The sequence below is a fragment of the Bombyx mori genome, chromosome 17 (genome assembly GCF_030269925.1).
Source record: "Bombyx mori chromosome 17, ASM3026992v2".
NCBI classification, from domain to species: domain Eukaryota; kingdom Metazoa; phylum Arthropoda; class Insecta; order Lepidoptera; family Bombycidae; genus Bombyx; species Bombyx mori.
The window spans coordinates 5,366,132-5,382,229 of record NC_085123.1 but is presented as its reverse complement, the minus strand read 5'-3'; the positions used below and the strand labels follow the sequence as shown (position 1 = coordinate 5,382,229).

The window sequence follows — 16,098 nt, the reverse complement described above, 5'->3', positions numbered from 1 at the left end:
GAAAATACATGAACTTAATGGATAGGCTAATATTTATATGAGTGTTGGACTCCCTACACCAGTTTCCGGGGCGTTAATAATGAGAATCTTTGTGGGGGTGAGAAATAATAAAGTTAATTTTAAATGCCCAGCGAAGCCGACCGGTACAGCTAGTCTAATGATAATTCCGTTTTAATATAACACATAGACAGCAATCCCTAGTAGATAGCGGGGATGGAAGCGGACGAGTTCCGGCTGCGTGCGACACCTTCTCCTCTACTTCCGGCAACGTTATCTACGGTCATGCACTTCGGTGACTTCCAAATTGCCATTCAAATTGTAACCTAACCTACTATAACAGAATCAAAATAAATATTGCTAAATACATATTTTATGCATATAATAAATGTAAAATACATTAAATTCTTTGAGAGGACTCTTTCACCAACCTACAGTACGTTGAAAATACCATGTATTTTAAGATGCACGTTTAGATTACATACATTACAAAGAAAGTAAAGTGTAAGTAGAAGGAAAAAATAGTGTCCTAAGAACCTGTACTTGCCAAACGGCAAAACGACCCGTTATTTATTCAGTACTTTAATTAGAGTGATTAAAGTTCAAATTGCTTAAACGATCAGCTGCCTTCGCTAGAAGGTGGTACTTGAAGAGAGCAATACAATGGAATAAACGTATCAGCTGACATGAATTTCATACATTGAACGACAATCACAACGGAATCTGCTTTATTTCATTTGTTCACTTTGGGAAGTTTAATGACGAAAGGAAGATCTTCCACCGAGCGGGTGATATTGCTCGGTAGACCGACGGTCCGAATTTTTTTTTTTCTCCTACCTATGCTGATAGCCTTGAGAGGCTATTTCAGCTTCACCCTAACGTTAGTAGGTGAGCTCGCGGGGCTCAACCGGAGAGTTGCTAACACTGACCCTAGCAAGAGCAGTGCTTCGCAGAATCTACCACCGGATCGGAAACGCGACCCACTGAGAAGATCCGGCGAGAAACTCAGTGGGCTGTGTCTATGGGTTAGTTCGCTCGTCGAGCCCTTCGTCGCAAGCGACGGGTTCGACGAGGACGGTGACCGGTGCTTGTGGTGCCTAAAAGCACCGTTAATGGATCAGGAGGATCCGTAATGACGTGCTTTGGGCGACGTCGACGGTTTACCATTCGGTCTACTGGGTCGGGTATGTAATTTCCAGCGGCTACGATGAGAGGGTTCTCATGTCGTGCCGCCTTCTCAAAATGGCGCAGCGATGCCGACTGTAGATACTTACTAACAGAGTCGAGCTCCAGGTCGTCGTGGAGATCCACATTCCTAAGGAACCAAGGCGCTCCGACGGCTATCCTGCAGAATCGTGATTGAATAACCTGAAGGGATTTCAAGTTGGTGCGGGCTGCGTGAGCGAACACTACGCTTGCATACGTCATGACGGGGCGTATACAAGTTTTGTAGAGAGTTACCTTATTACGGAGGGACAGCTTGCTTCGACAACAAAGCATTGGATAGAGTCGTCCTAGAATAAACGCGGCGCGGTCGCGTACCGTTTTTATATGGGGACGGAATGTCATCCCTCTGTCGAGGGTGACGCCTAGATATTTGACCTTCGAGACCCACGGTATGGGCTGGCCAAAGAGAGTGATGGGACTAACGGCGGAGGTGTTTGCGCGCCTACTACGGAGTGGGATGCTCGAAGTGATGTTCGGAGGGCGACCCCTTTTGAAGAGCACCGCTGCGCTTTTCGTGGGGTTGATGTCTATTCGCCACTTCCGGAACCACTGTCCCATGGTGGCTACTGCGATCTGGAGTCGCCGATGAAGCAGCGACATCTTCCTACACGAGTAGTAGATAGCCGTGTCATCGGCGAAGAGCGCTAGATGGGTCTCCGGAGACCGGGGTATATCATTGATATACAAACTAAATAATAACGGGGAGAGCGCGGAGCCTTGCGGGACTCCGGCGGTCAGTTGACGGGGACGAGAACGAGTTCCCTCTACTCGATATCGAAACGAACGGTTCGACAAGAAGTCTCGTATGATGAGCACGAGTCTGTCTGGCACTCCCATGTTGTACAGTTTATAAATTAAACCGTTGTGCCAGACTTTGTCGAACGCCTTCGCGATGTCGAAGAAGAGGGCGCCGGTCGGGATTTGTTTACGCCTATTTAGTCCTATCAGAATGTGCTCCGTGAGGCGGTGCACTTGTTGTACGCACGCGGTCCGAATATCGTTGTTCGGAACTTATATATTATATGCGCTTTATCTTGAAAATGTCGTAAGCGAGATTCAGGCATCTGTCAATTATCTTGCGTTGTACGATGGCTACCCGCCACATTCACTAACAAAATAAAACGGCAATTTAATTTTATTGGTTCGTAAATCAGCGGCATCAGTACTAAAACCTTTATAGCTTTTTTTTTTATTGCCTTTGTAGGCAGACGAGCATACGGCCCACCTGGTGGTGAGTGGTTACCGTCGCCCATGGACTTCAGCAATGCCAGGGGCAGAGCCAAGCCGCTGCCTACCTGTATTTTGATTATATATTTTCCACGTATATTTTATCGCTTTAATCAAAATCCGATTTCAGTCGTAATTAACGCGTAACATTAATTAAAAGGCATCATTTTCGGCAAGGTCCGATTCGTAATAACGCTCTCATGATGTAAGATAAATTCGTAACGCAGCGACCTGAATACACCACGGATATCTGATAACACTACCGTTCAGAATACTGGGAAATTATGCACACGCACACCTCAATCTAGAGAATATCGATTCTATCGACATACTGGGAAACTGCATAAATTTGTAGAATCACGTTATATGCATAATGAAACAATCAAACCATTTTGTCGTTTTTTGATGAAGCATGTTGCGGATAATAACATGTACTTTTAGGTTAGGAATATTATGTTCTTTTTTTTATAATAAATAAAGGTATTATAGATTATAGGATTGAAGTAACTTCAAGTGAGTTGTCTTGATATTCAAAACAATGTAGTGCGAAAGTGGATATTAATGCACAAAACTTTGGAAATCTCTTTACACTCAATAAAGACTTTTGTCTTAACACTTATGAACACATTATCGAAGCTTAAATATTATTTTAAAGACAAAAACCTAAACGAGATAAATTAAAAACTTAATATGAATAACAAACAAACAATCCTTAATTTGGCTTCGCAAAATTCAATTGCATAAAAAGACTCCATCTTGATATTTTTAATTCAATCAACGGTGACTTTGTTTTGAAGAAAATTGTAAATTTCTGATTACGACTTACAATTGTTGTTAAGCTTTGTATTTTGATATAAATTAATTTTTAATAGCTTAAAATTATTTAATAGTCGGTTTTATTTGCAAAAAATTTCATACTTATCACCTTAGGTCTAAAAATTAAGTGCCAAACTTAACCAAAATTTTCGAAAATAGTCATACGTGAAAAATCACAGAAAAAAACTACAAAAAACATTGGCACATACTTTTTTCTTTAAATAATTATTAGCGGACCCGACAGACGCTGTCCTGCAAAAAATCATTCCAGTCGATCCAGCCATTTAGTTGTAGTATAGATAAATAACCTAGATACCGACTACAGCGCCATCTGCCGGGCTGATTTGTGAATTTAAACCAACCAGGGTGCCACCCAAACGCATACAAAAAAATCATTCAAATCGGTCCAGCCGCTTAGGAGGAGTTCAGTGGCAAACACACGCACAGAAGAGATATATTTAAAAAGACTAGCTGACCCGGCAGACTTCGTAGTGCCTCAATCGATAAATAAAAGACACATCAAGGGGACACATCAAAGGAAAAACAAAATTGTTTGTTTTTATATAATTCCGAGCTTTTTTATATTTTGTCACCTTTTAAGCCTTCCCTGGACTTCCACGAATAATTCAAGACCAAAATTAGCCAAAACATTCCAGCCGTTCTCGAGTTTTAGCGAGACTAACGAACAGCAATTCATTTTTATACATAGAGATAATTAACAAAAACTCATATGTGCTAACTAGCTGGCACTAAAAAATATAACCCTAATCCGTATTCAAGAGAGGTTCCACGAAAATGAGCCAAACAAATAGCTGTAGAAAACCTTTCTGCGGTGGCAGCTTTGCGAAAAACTTTAACGATGGACATGAATACGCTTTTAGGGACCCGATAGTGGCGATGCAGTGCAGCTCTGCTTCCGACTACGAAGTGAATAGAACTGTATACCTCTTTTAAGCTTACGTGCTCCGGTAACAAGGAGGTCGTGAGTGTTATGTAATTGCAAAGTAGTCATGTCTGTTTCATTATGAAAATAAAATGACGTACTCAGTATTTTTTTCATTCGCTTTCATAGTGATGTTTTGACATAGAATTAAAAGTGTAATTTGATTTTAAAATATTATTTAGTATACATAATATGTTAACTTCAACTCCGTTAATATTTTGAAGTTCTAACTTCAAAACGATTTTAATAATCGTTCGAACTTTTGAAAATCGTCGACTTTGCTGCAGAAACTGAAACTTTAAAACGGATACTGAAATGCGTTTTGGCTGTGTCCCTGATGTTGCCCACATCTATGAACGACGATGACCACTCACAGCCCACCCGGGGTGTAATGTCTACAGACGAAATAAATTAAACTAAAAAAATAGAATGTGTGAACAAACAGGAAAACAGTAAAGTAACTAAACGTTTGCATTGATTATGTAGATCTCTATATTTTTTTTCCTACCTGTGCTGATACTCTTGAGAGGCCATTTCAGCTTCACCCTAATGTTTGTAGGTGAGCTCACGGGGCTCAAACCGGAGAGTTGCTCACACTGACCATAGCAAGAGCAGTGCTTCGCAGAATTGACCATCGGATCGGAAACGCGAACCACCGTAGATCTCGTTATCTCAACATCACTAGGTATTTATGAATATTTAGATATTGAAAAGTTTTAAAACGCTATGATTGCAATTTACCTTTGCCTGTGTTTTACTCTGTGATTAATTTCTAATCTTCTCGCTCTGCTCTGAAGTTAGAAGCTATTTCAAAGCGGCTGATACTTCGTCCTGGTATATTAAGGTTAGCGGTGGCATTCACATCATCGGGTTCTGGTAACCACATAAAATAGACGTACTCACAAGCCACCTGATTTTATCTAAACTGAACATAAAAAAGACTTTTATAACTATTAGATACAAAAACTTTCAAACAGTCATTGAAAATCAAAAATGTTTTTTTTTTGCATAGATGTTTCGACGAGTTCACAGCCCACCTGGTGTTAAGTGGTTACCGGAGCCCTTAGACATCTACAACGTAAGTACCGCCACACAGTTACAACGGCTGCTCACCATTCAAACCGAAACGCATTACTGCTTCACGGCAGAAATAGGCAGGGTTGTAGTACCTACCCGTGCAGACACACAAGAGGTCCTCCCACCAATAAAAAATTCAGTACACATCCCCAGACAGATTGTCCAAATAGGCAGATCGACTCCAATTCATGACAACGAGAAAAACCATGACCTTAGAATATGTAGCGAAAAATGTGACTGTATTTGTTCACGGTAACTTTAGATGTCAAATACATTTCTCAAAGGTACTCAAAGAACGTGTTAATTAACCTCACTCATTTTGAAAGTATCTACTAATTTCGTGAACGCGTCACCGAATATGACGAAGTCTTATGTTTTGAATCATTCTAAATGCCTTAATGCTGAGACTTGCTATAAACTCCTAAACAAATACAAAACAAAACGATTGAAAACACAATATTATAATGACAACGTGTTCCATTTAAGTTCTATATTTAGTTGTAATTTATTTATTTCGAATCTTATGTACAAGTAGCCTAATTTTCAAGTAGATATGTGTATACCTAAATAAGCTCAAAACCAAGCTGCTGTTAAGTGGTTACTGGTGCCAAAACACCGTCATTCGTCTCGAGATTTGAGATCGATAATCGCACCGTAATGAACCGTTCTATACTTCAATAACGAAACGCATCAAAAAGTTGCTCCAACGAATTTAACTCACACACGGCATTTCTTCGTATCAATACGTCGGACGCTTTACCCTGCGAACTCTTCAGTCACTTTCCAATTCATCACCCAAATATAATACGTACATCAAATAATAGTCAAGAGTTTATTCTACAAATAATACATACACGAGCACAATAGTGCCTCCGTAACAAGGAAGCCTCTGCGCCTTTGTGACAAAGCGTTTGCGGTTGGCGTGAAAACCGACGCCTGAGAAACTCGCCTCTTGCAGCCCGTGAAATGTCCGTACATGCTTGTTGCCGCGACGTTAGACTTATCCAGCTTTTGCGCCTTAAGCATTTTCGTGAACTATTTTGTCGGCTTAGGCGTTTGTTGAATAGACATAATCAAATTATCGATGCACTTATAACTATACATACATAGAATTGACGTCACTACATTATTGAGTAGTACAACAACAATTAGATTCGTAGCTTTAAAGAAATCGGCAATGGTAATTTAGAAGTTTTGATAAAAATCTCTATTTAATATTATTACTAATTTATCGTAATTAGTTTTTACGTGTCTTTAATTATCATAGAATGATTTCAATGAACCAATTCTGGACAATTCTAGAGACTATGTTAGAATTTACATGTAAAAAATAAATTGTGAACCACATTTACGCCTAGTTATTTCGTATGATTTCCCACCAAGAGTCGGCACGGCATGTTACGGAAACCGCTCAGCGATTCTCGTCGACGCTTCAAGCTCTAATGGCCTCTATTCACAGAACGCCGCAGAAGTGTCACTCTGGGAAAATGCCACATTGTTGCCGGTCGCCACTAAAGGCTTATCCACCACGCACGAACTCCGTAAAAAGGTACTAGAATTCGTTATTATGTACGGCGTATATATTAAATTTTGTCTGACCTCCGAGTCTGAACATGAAACGTGATCTAAGCTTTTGCCGATTTCAATTAAACGCCTCTTTAATAGGTATCGACATTAATTATTTTTACAAAAGGAAATCTTTAAAATATTCTTCTTTGCGAGAATATCGAAACGACGGAGAAACCCCATTACGAAAGCTACATTAATAAAGCAGCCCTAAAAGTTCCTTTCATCAGTTACAATGCTTTAGATTTAGATTTCACTTTATTTTCGGCGAGATATTGTTCTATATTTCATTTCCAACACCCACCCACTCGACTGAAAACAAACAAAATCATATTTTCATGAATAAATAACTCCGAATTCTCTCAAGGGACGCTACAAAAATCGTGTTTTGCTTTCCTCTCCAACTTGAGTAATAAAAGCGCCGTCCACTTGTGCATTTTGAAAGGAAGTGGGGTGAAAAAAGTGGAAATAAAAAGTGGCATAACCGAGAGCGTTCGACCGCACCACGCAGACGAGTCAGAATTTAAATTAACCACTTCATATTCCGGCTCGCATGCTATGAAATATTTATACGGCCGCAGGGTGCGCGCACCAACAATCTGCATTATTTTAACAGTTACCAACTCTTACCAAACCGCATCTAAATAAATATCTGTGAAGCCAACCTCTCTGAAGTTAATAATTCAACAACTCAAACCTAAACCTCTGTCTGCATTGCAATTTTAAATAGTTAAACTAATAGGTTTTTGATAATTATTCACAGAGGTTTTCGATTACAATATCAGTAGTATTGTATTTCTTTTTTTTTAGGATTGAAGGATTACTAGTTGCCCGGAGGCCTTTCCAGTTTCACCAGGACAGGTGGGCGAGCAAAGGCTCAGCCAGGAAGGATGGGATTTGCTAACAACTGCCCGGGTACCTCTGAAGAAGACCTGACAACTCAAGAGCAGCTGCTTCGCGAATGAATCTACTACCGGATCGGAATCGCGACCCGCTGAGAAGATCCAGCGAGAAGTTCAGTGGGCTGATGCATGGGTTAGACTGCGCGTCGAACTCTTTGCCGAGTTCGACGAGTACGGTTACCGGGGTCCTTAAGCCTGCTTCTAGTATTAGAGCTGAAGGCGTTTAGTGCAAAGGTTATTGGATCTGATGGATCCGTAAGGATCCTAGGGCGTCGACGGTGACAGACTTCTGCGTCATCAGGATTTGGGGAGTAGTCAGCGGCGGCAACGATAAGGCAATTATCATGACGATTTAATTTCTGTCGGCGTTCGTGACTGTCTAATTAATTTTCGCAAAAATGAAAAGATGGCGCCTATCCGTTGAAATTTACAATATTTGACCAACATAGCACTAGGTACTAAAATGATTTACTATTATAGATATATGATATAGATCAATGTTTGTAGAAAAAACCCAACCTGGGATTTTTACAAATATTTGTCATCTATCTTTGAATCACCATTTAATTTTGTATTTTGAGCCGATATACACAATTAATTAGCAAGTTGGTTCAGAGACTTATAAGTCAGGATGTTGTGAGAATAATTTTCATTTGAAAATTGTAAATGCTTTAACCAGCTACAAGATGGAATATTATACGGTAAGTTTAAAAACGATTTATTTTTAGGTTAAATTCGTAAATTAAATTTGTAAACTCCGCTATATATTTGCCGCCAAATTCTGGGCATTGAAAACATAGAAACATGCTAAATGTAGCTGGCCAGAAAAAAACATGACTTTACGAAACGTATCCATGCTACTTGCAATACAGCGTAAACAAACACCCTTACGCATTGTTAATGATGCTACTTTTTCAGGTTATTAGTTTTTCTTTGGGGATACCGCAACTCCCGTTTCATTTTTATGTACTCCAGGCATAAAGTTAGGTACCTACTATTAATTTATGTCAGTAGGTCAATTGTTATGCCAGAAGACCGTATAGAAGTTACGTTTTATCTAACGTATAGTACCTACTTTTTTCTGGATAAAAGGTACGTGTTGTCTGGAGTACTGAAAATATTTCTGTACTCCTGACAACATGTATGCGAAATTTCGTGATAATTAGTTGAGTACTTTAAACTTGAAATCGTAATAAACAAATACATTTTCGCATGTAATTTATTACTATTTACGACCTTGTATTTAAAGAAACAGTTTATTGACACGTTCTTTACACCGAGTATGAGAGAAAAAAAAAACTTTTTTTTATTGCCCTTGCAGGCAGACGAGCATACGGCCCACCTGATGGTGAGTGGTTACCGTCGCCCATGGACTTCAGCAATGCCAGGGGCAGAGCCAAGCCGCTGCCTACAAATTCATGCGACTTATATTTGTTTCAGAAAATATACATCGCAATTCTCGTGTTATTTTACACGGGAGTGCAAAGAATACATTCCGCAAAAAGCGAAGATATCGACATAAAGGAAACTTCGAATCCAGCAGAGATTGAATCAAATCCATTAGCAACACTAATATTGGATCGAAATGAAATGGAAGCTGTCAACCACAGAAGACACACCGAGCCTCTGTCGAGAGTAAAACGACAATTCGGATATGACCCCTATTATTATAATAGGCGAAGTAAGTATAGTTAACAAATATTATTCAAATAAAATCCATTTAAATCCAAATATAAATCAACTTGGATACCTCAAAATTACTCAATTTTAAAGGGGCGTTGTGATATTTTATAATATACCAGAACTTACTCAGATTTTTTGTGTCATTTCATATACGTACATACTTTTTAAAACAATCACCACACCATGCTTGCCGTTGCCCTTGCTCAAGTAAATAAACGAATGGTTGGAAATGTCAAATATCGTTTAAGTTACACTAGATGATGAGCTTTGCTCGGCTTTTTTTTTATAACGCCATCTTGCTGTGTCTTTAAAGCAGTAAAAATAGTATTATTATTCGCCAATAGATGTCTAGAAGAGTCCTAAAGTTGATTATCGATAAAGTTGATTATTGAAAACACGTTTAAAACAACATTTTCTGAAAATAAATCGTAGCTAGATCGATTTATCGCCCCCGAAATCCCCATTATACTAAATTTTATGAAAATCGTTGGAGCCGTTTCCGAGATTCAGATTATCATATATATATATATATATATATATATATATATATATATATATATATATATATATATATATATATATGCTCGTTTAAAGCTATAAGATACCTATATGTTTAACATTTAATGGTTAAAAGTTATTTGGCATTTTATTTTCAGTTTCATCCTTTTTTTAAATTTGTTGATTTTCTAGTTTTGATTCTATTTTCCGATGATATCATTCCATTCAAGTGTACGACGTTCATAAAAATTTGTTGGTTTTTAAACACTTCATGTAAACAGAACGTCTAACATTTTCGACACGGACTTTTCTAAAAAGTACTAAGTAGGCTATGTAATATAACTAATCTACTACTAGTGATGCTAACCGCTTTAGCTGTTACTTCTCTAACAACAATCACCGGTTAAACATTTGAAAAATGAAAACATAATTCAAACTATTGTTACCGGCAGAACAGACTTTAATCAGAGGCTTTGGAAATAATTTGTTTTTCTGATAGATATAATAATATTTATTTTTATTTTTATTATTATTTATAATAATATTTTTTTTCACTACGGATTAACATCCTTTCGGTTAATTGATTTTACACTAAGTAAACTCATCTAAAACTTATAGGAAATTAGGGGCAGCTTACGTAGGAGAAATAACGGTTATTTTTAAAAAAAAAAACATTTTTTTATATCGGGGAATTCAATTTACAATTATTACCCTGGGAAAAAGAACTAACAATTACCGTTGACTAATTTTGTCATCGACTATTACATATACGATTCACAAAATTTTACATCTAGTCCTCATCTCTTGTAAAAACATATTATTATACGCATACATATATTTTTAATCAATAAACACACTTTTTTATGTACATAAATGATATAGGTACTTAAACAGAGCTGTTTGTATTTTAGATCGTCCACTCCCTATTTTGATTGGGGGCGGTTTTGGCATTGGTGTTGGAGGCTGGGGCAATGGCAGGGGATTTGGTGGAAGAGGATTTGGTGGAAGAGGATTTGGCGGGAGAGGTATTGGTGGACGAGGTATCGGCGGTAGAGGTTTTGGTGGTCGAGGAATTGGCGGTCGAGGCGTGGGTGGTGGTGGACGTGGTGGTAGAGGATAATTAACTTAATGAATTCTATAAATATAATAAAAGACTGGTTAAGAGTATTATTAGTAAAGTCCAATAAAACTTACTAAATATAGATGAGAAAATTTATATAGAAAGGGACAAGAAGAGCATAAATAGATACAAACCAGCAGGATAACAATTTCATTTGAGTACCACACGAATATTCTTCGTGCATAAATCAAATGATCTGCTGGTACGCGCATCACACAAAAACTGCCGGATATTCTTCAATATATATTTCAATATAAGTATATGTTTAACTTTATAAAAACTTAGTTCATAAGTGCGCCTACAATAATACTCGACATCACTAATTTCTGAATCGAGCAACTGTTATATTCCGTTTTAATAAAGAAATACAAATTCAAGAGTCAATTTACTAAACGCGGGTGAATTCGCGGATTCCGCCAGTTTGATAATAGTAAACATATGATATTACTTATGGAATATCTGACAAGGGTATATTTACGCAGTAAAAGCTTAATGCTAAATGGTAATCAAATCAAATAATAAGTCGTTGAGGAAAAATCTATTTTAGAGTTTGTTAAAAATGAAAATATTGTGCATCCGATTCTCCTCTATATTGAAATAAATAAATTTGAAGTAAAACTGTCTTTGATTTAGAAATAAAGAATAGTTTTAACATATTCTTCCATTCATTATACATTATTTCGGTCTACCTAGAAGAAAAGTGACATTATGTACACCATTAATGACACTGACCAGTTGGGAGTATAAAATCAAAGTCTTGGAAATATTACACAGAAGTCACCTGACACAGAATTGTAAGATTATTATTAACTGTTGTTTTTTAGTATTACAAAATTGACGATGGTTTTACTATACACATTTAGGGCGTGGTAATTTTACTCATTATTACAAGACGTTTTGCAACTTACAATCGTTCATGAAGGCAAATAAGGGGATACTGTTAGTTACTCACTATCCTAAACCTAGCAGAAAATCATAATTTATTAATCCAAGAATCATTTTAATTAATTCAGATCTCAAAGTGTAATCCTGGAATCAATAAGCCCAAAATAAATTTATCATGGCTGTACGCTTTCTACACAACTATAAAGAAGTTGAACAATGCCATAAAGTATATTCCAATAAATCAATAATCCGCAATAAAAGTTTACAGAGTAACTCCCTCGAGCTCTTACGAATTTGTGATTTTTATTACGCTAACCGTTTTGAGTAACCCGCACATTTAAATTAAGTATTTGTAAAAGAGTTCGATTTTAGTAATAAATATAGCAATGTCACTAAACTTCAACACCTAATCTTCTGGCGCATGTAAAAGTAATGGCGGACAGCCTACGAATTATTTATTTGTAGGAGACAGCTACAAAATTATAACATACGCCTAGAAAAGGGCTATAAAACATTCAGAACGCTATGATAATACCTACTTACATTACACTTCAAATTCCGTTGTACATTACCTACCTGCACGTACCATAACACAACTGAACCCATACTTTTTTTTTGGTGCAATTTTTCCTTATTAGGAAAGGCAAGAGGATCTAAGCATCCATAGACTACGAAAGTTAAGTTACTCTCAAGTGTCAACTGCCAAACAGCTGTACATACCTACTGGTTGTTTCTGGACTGCAAAGTTTTGTTCCAATACTTCAAATTTCGTTTGATTGACTATTCCGCAAGGCCGCACATGGGTGTTTTGTCTATAAGTGTTGTTATTTCGGTATGCACATTTTTTTAGAATATGTACTGCACGATAACTATTGTAACATGAAAAGCTACATCATAAATTCATGAATTTTGAACACTTTTCAGAAATGGATGGCACTTACGACGAGATCGTCTCTGAGAATCCATTTTTTCTGGAATTAAAGAACGAATATGCTAATTTATTTCAACACTGCTTATCAGAATCTTGGATAATATGCGTGCCCCGTATCGGAAGTTTAACGAGTCGCGTATTTACTGTTGAAGATTTCTGCGCTCATTTGTTGGTACCCAGTGATGAACTGCCGGAAACTCACTTCAATACACTCACAGAAAAACAAGTGACTGTCTTGAACAAAGTTATCACAGTGGAAGTATCCAAGGGTCTGCCGTTACAAAGTCACATACTCTTCGAAGAAACATTTTATACTGAAGACTTCATGAAGTACAAGGTATGGTGCATTGAGTCTCCTCTAGAACCTACTAAAACAACAGACGACGCAGTAGTGTCGAAAGAATATTTATCAGGCATAAATGATTGTATTGACTTACTGTGGACACAAGCAGCAGGTCGGCAAGTACTTGATAATATTGAGCAAAATGTTGAAACTTTTTTGAAGAAACATTCTAATTTGCCTGTAGCTATAGGGCCCCTCAGAGATACTGTCAGCGAACTCTATACCCAATGTTTACAAGTGACGCTGCAAAACAGAAGACTCAGGGATAAATCAAAATCATGCAAACAAGTACTAGAAAATATAAAATTATCTGTAGAAAGTTATATGCAACATTTACTATTTGATTCTATTTTCAAATCCATCTGCACTTCGTGTGCTTATGAGGATGCTCATCTCAACAAAAAAATAAGAAACATGTGTGACATACAACTTCGTGATTTAGACATTAAGAAAGACCTTTACCATACAGTGCCGAAAGCAAAACAAATATTATCGAAAATCGATACATACAACACAGTTCTCGAAAAATTAGTATGTCTTAAACAAGCACTCAATAGTATTAACAAAAAAGATTCAAGTAACAATGTTGTTCTTTTAACTGCTGATGATTTATTACCAGTCTTTGTGTTCCTAGTCATAAAATCTGGTTTACCCAACTGGTTCAGTCAGTTGACATATATGAAAGAATTTCGGTTTAGTAGTGCTGGAAAATGTGATGGTGATGAAAGCGCATTTCTGATCACTACACTAGAAGCTGTCATTGGACACATACAATCAGGTGCATTAACAGGGCCTCCAGACCCAGAAGCCTACTACTATTATGAAAGTAATCTAACAGAAGAGAACTTGAGTTGCAAGCAGAGAAAAAGCAGTCTTACTGAATCTATATCCACTAGTGACACTTATAACAAAGAAGAAAATTTGGAATACATTTTTGAACTCATAAAAGCAAATCAATGCGAACAAGTCCAAACAATATTACAGAAAAACCAGAAACACCTTCAAAACCTTCAAAATAATGAAGATAATGTATTGAAAATAAGTCTTGATGATCTGTCTAATGATGAAGATGATGACAGTGATCTTGAAATATACCACAAACTCTGCCATCCTCTTTGTAACTGCAACAAATGCAAATGCAAGATTTCTAAAAATCTCCTTAAAACTTGTCCCACTATGACATCAAGAGATAGTCACGGCTTAACAGCGCTGCATGTGGCATCCATACATGGAAAAGCCACAATTGTCGAAACCCTGCTTGAAATGGGATCTGAAATCAATGCAACTGATCTCAACGAATGTTCAGCCCTACATTATGCTTCTTCTAGAGGTCATCAAAACGTTTTATTACTGCTTCTTCACTCTGGAGCAAATATAAACCAAAAAAACATTGACAAAAATACACCTCTACACTTAGCAGTTAATAATGGACATCTTCACTGTGTAAAAGCAATCATATACTTTGCTGAACATAGTGGAAGAAAGATAAATATTAATTGCGCTAATGAAAGTGGCAACACACCATTGCATTTGGCTTCAAAATGGGGTTATGAAGGTATAGCTAGACTTCTAATCGAACATGGGAGCGAACCTTCCCTTCAAAATAGCTATCATAAAACGGCTTTTGATTATGCTCATAATCTGAGAATACTTCAAGTTCTTAAATCCTGCACACCTAACTTATTTGAATACATACACATAACAAGTTCTGAAGTTAAAAAAATAAGTTGCGAATCTGAGAAACCAACATCACTTAAATTACAGAATTTAACTTTGAAATGTAGTGACACAAATGATGCTTCAAAGACCATTGAAAACCTAAAACTGATTGAAAGAATATTAAGAGCTATTTCATATGGTGATGTGAAGTTAGCTTGTTTCTACATGAATATAGATTACTCTGCCTTTATAGCCCCAGATAAGGAAAAAAGTAATTCTCTCTGTCATCCATTATGTGAATGCCAATATTGTAAGAGAAAAACAGAATCATGTACAGACTTTGATGTTAATGTTTGTGATTCAAATGGATTTACTGCATTACATTACGCTGCTCGTTACGGATTAGATGAGTTTTGTAACATTTTAATATTCAATCGAGCAAATGTTAACTGTCGTAATAAGAAAGCACAGACGCCCTTACATTTGGCGGCCATTAACAATAAGACTGTAGTCATACGTTTACTCCTTGACAATGGTGCTAATATAAATGCCATAGATGTTGCCCGTAACACACCTTTGCATGACGCTAGTGAAACTGGCAACATAGGAGCTGCAAAAATATTACTAAGTTACAACCCAGACATTACTTTACTTAATGCCACAGAAAAAACAGCTTTAGCAGTTGCTAAAGATAAAGTTCATTTAACTATAATAGACCTAATTGACAACTATGCAAATAAATATGCTAATACCTAAGAAATAATTTCAGAATAATGATTACTCCAATTCATGAATACTGATAGCTTTAATTTCGTTAGACTTTTAGAAATTAAGAGTTTAGGGATTAAGTGTAACAGGGTGTTGAGTACTGCCATTTTCTACAAACATAGACCACATTCCATGGAAGCATGATCATGTTTTTAGTAATTAAGAATTTCCTCGTCTCATGTTAGCTGATAGTGTTTTGTGCCATATTCACAAGTTCTAACATCACCTGAATACTGTCAAACCTTATCGTCAAGCATTCGGTCACACTAAATCTTTTCTAATCTTATTAATTTATCAATACTCATTAAAGTGTTTTGCATACAAGAAATCAGAATTAGTCAAGATTATAATTTAGAAGTAATTTTATAAATTCCGAGATTAAAATTCTTGTAACCACTGAATCCTTATCCTGATCGTGAATGATGTTATGTCATTGACAATCCAGTTATTGAGACA

General features: G+C 36.9%; 2 protein-coding genes across 2 annotated transcripts; both read left to right on the top strand.

The window, feature by feature from the left end:
- The first annotated feature begins 8,441 nt into the window (after positions 1-8,441).
- Positions 8,442-11,056, top strand: LOC105841807 (H/ACA ribonucleoprotein complex subunit 1). The gene is made up of 3 exons (XM_038016702.2): positions 8,442-8,456; positions 9,196-9,436; positions 10,848-11,056. The coding sequence occupies exons 1-3, from the start codon at positions 8,442-8,444 to the stop codon at positions 11,054-11,056; spliced, it is 465 nt and encodes a 154-aa protein (XP_037872630.1).
- Positions 11,057-12,867: 1,811 nt separating this feature from the next.
- Varp (putative VPS9-ankyrin repeat-containing protein) lies at positions 12,868-14,044 on the top strand (the record flags this gene model as incomplete). Its single annotated transcript, NM_001173497.1, is given in 1 exon segment — positions 12,868-14,044. A coding segment is annotated over 1 exon segment (1,177 nt), but the record flags the coding sequence as incomplete, so codon positions are not given.
- Positions 14,045-16,098: the final 2,054 nt, after the last annotated feature.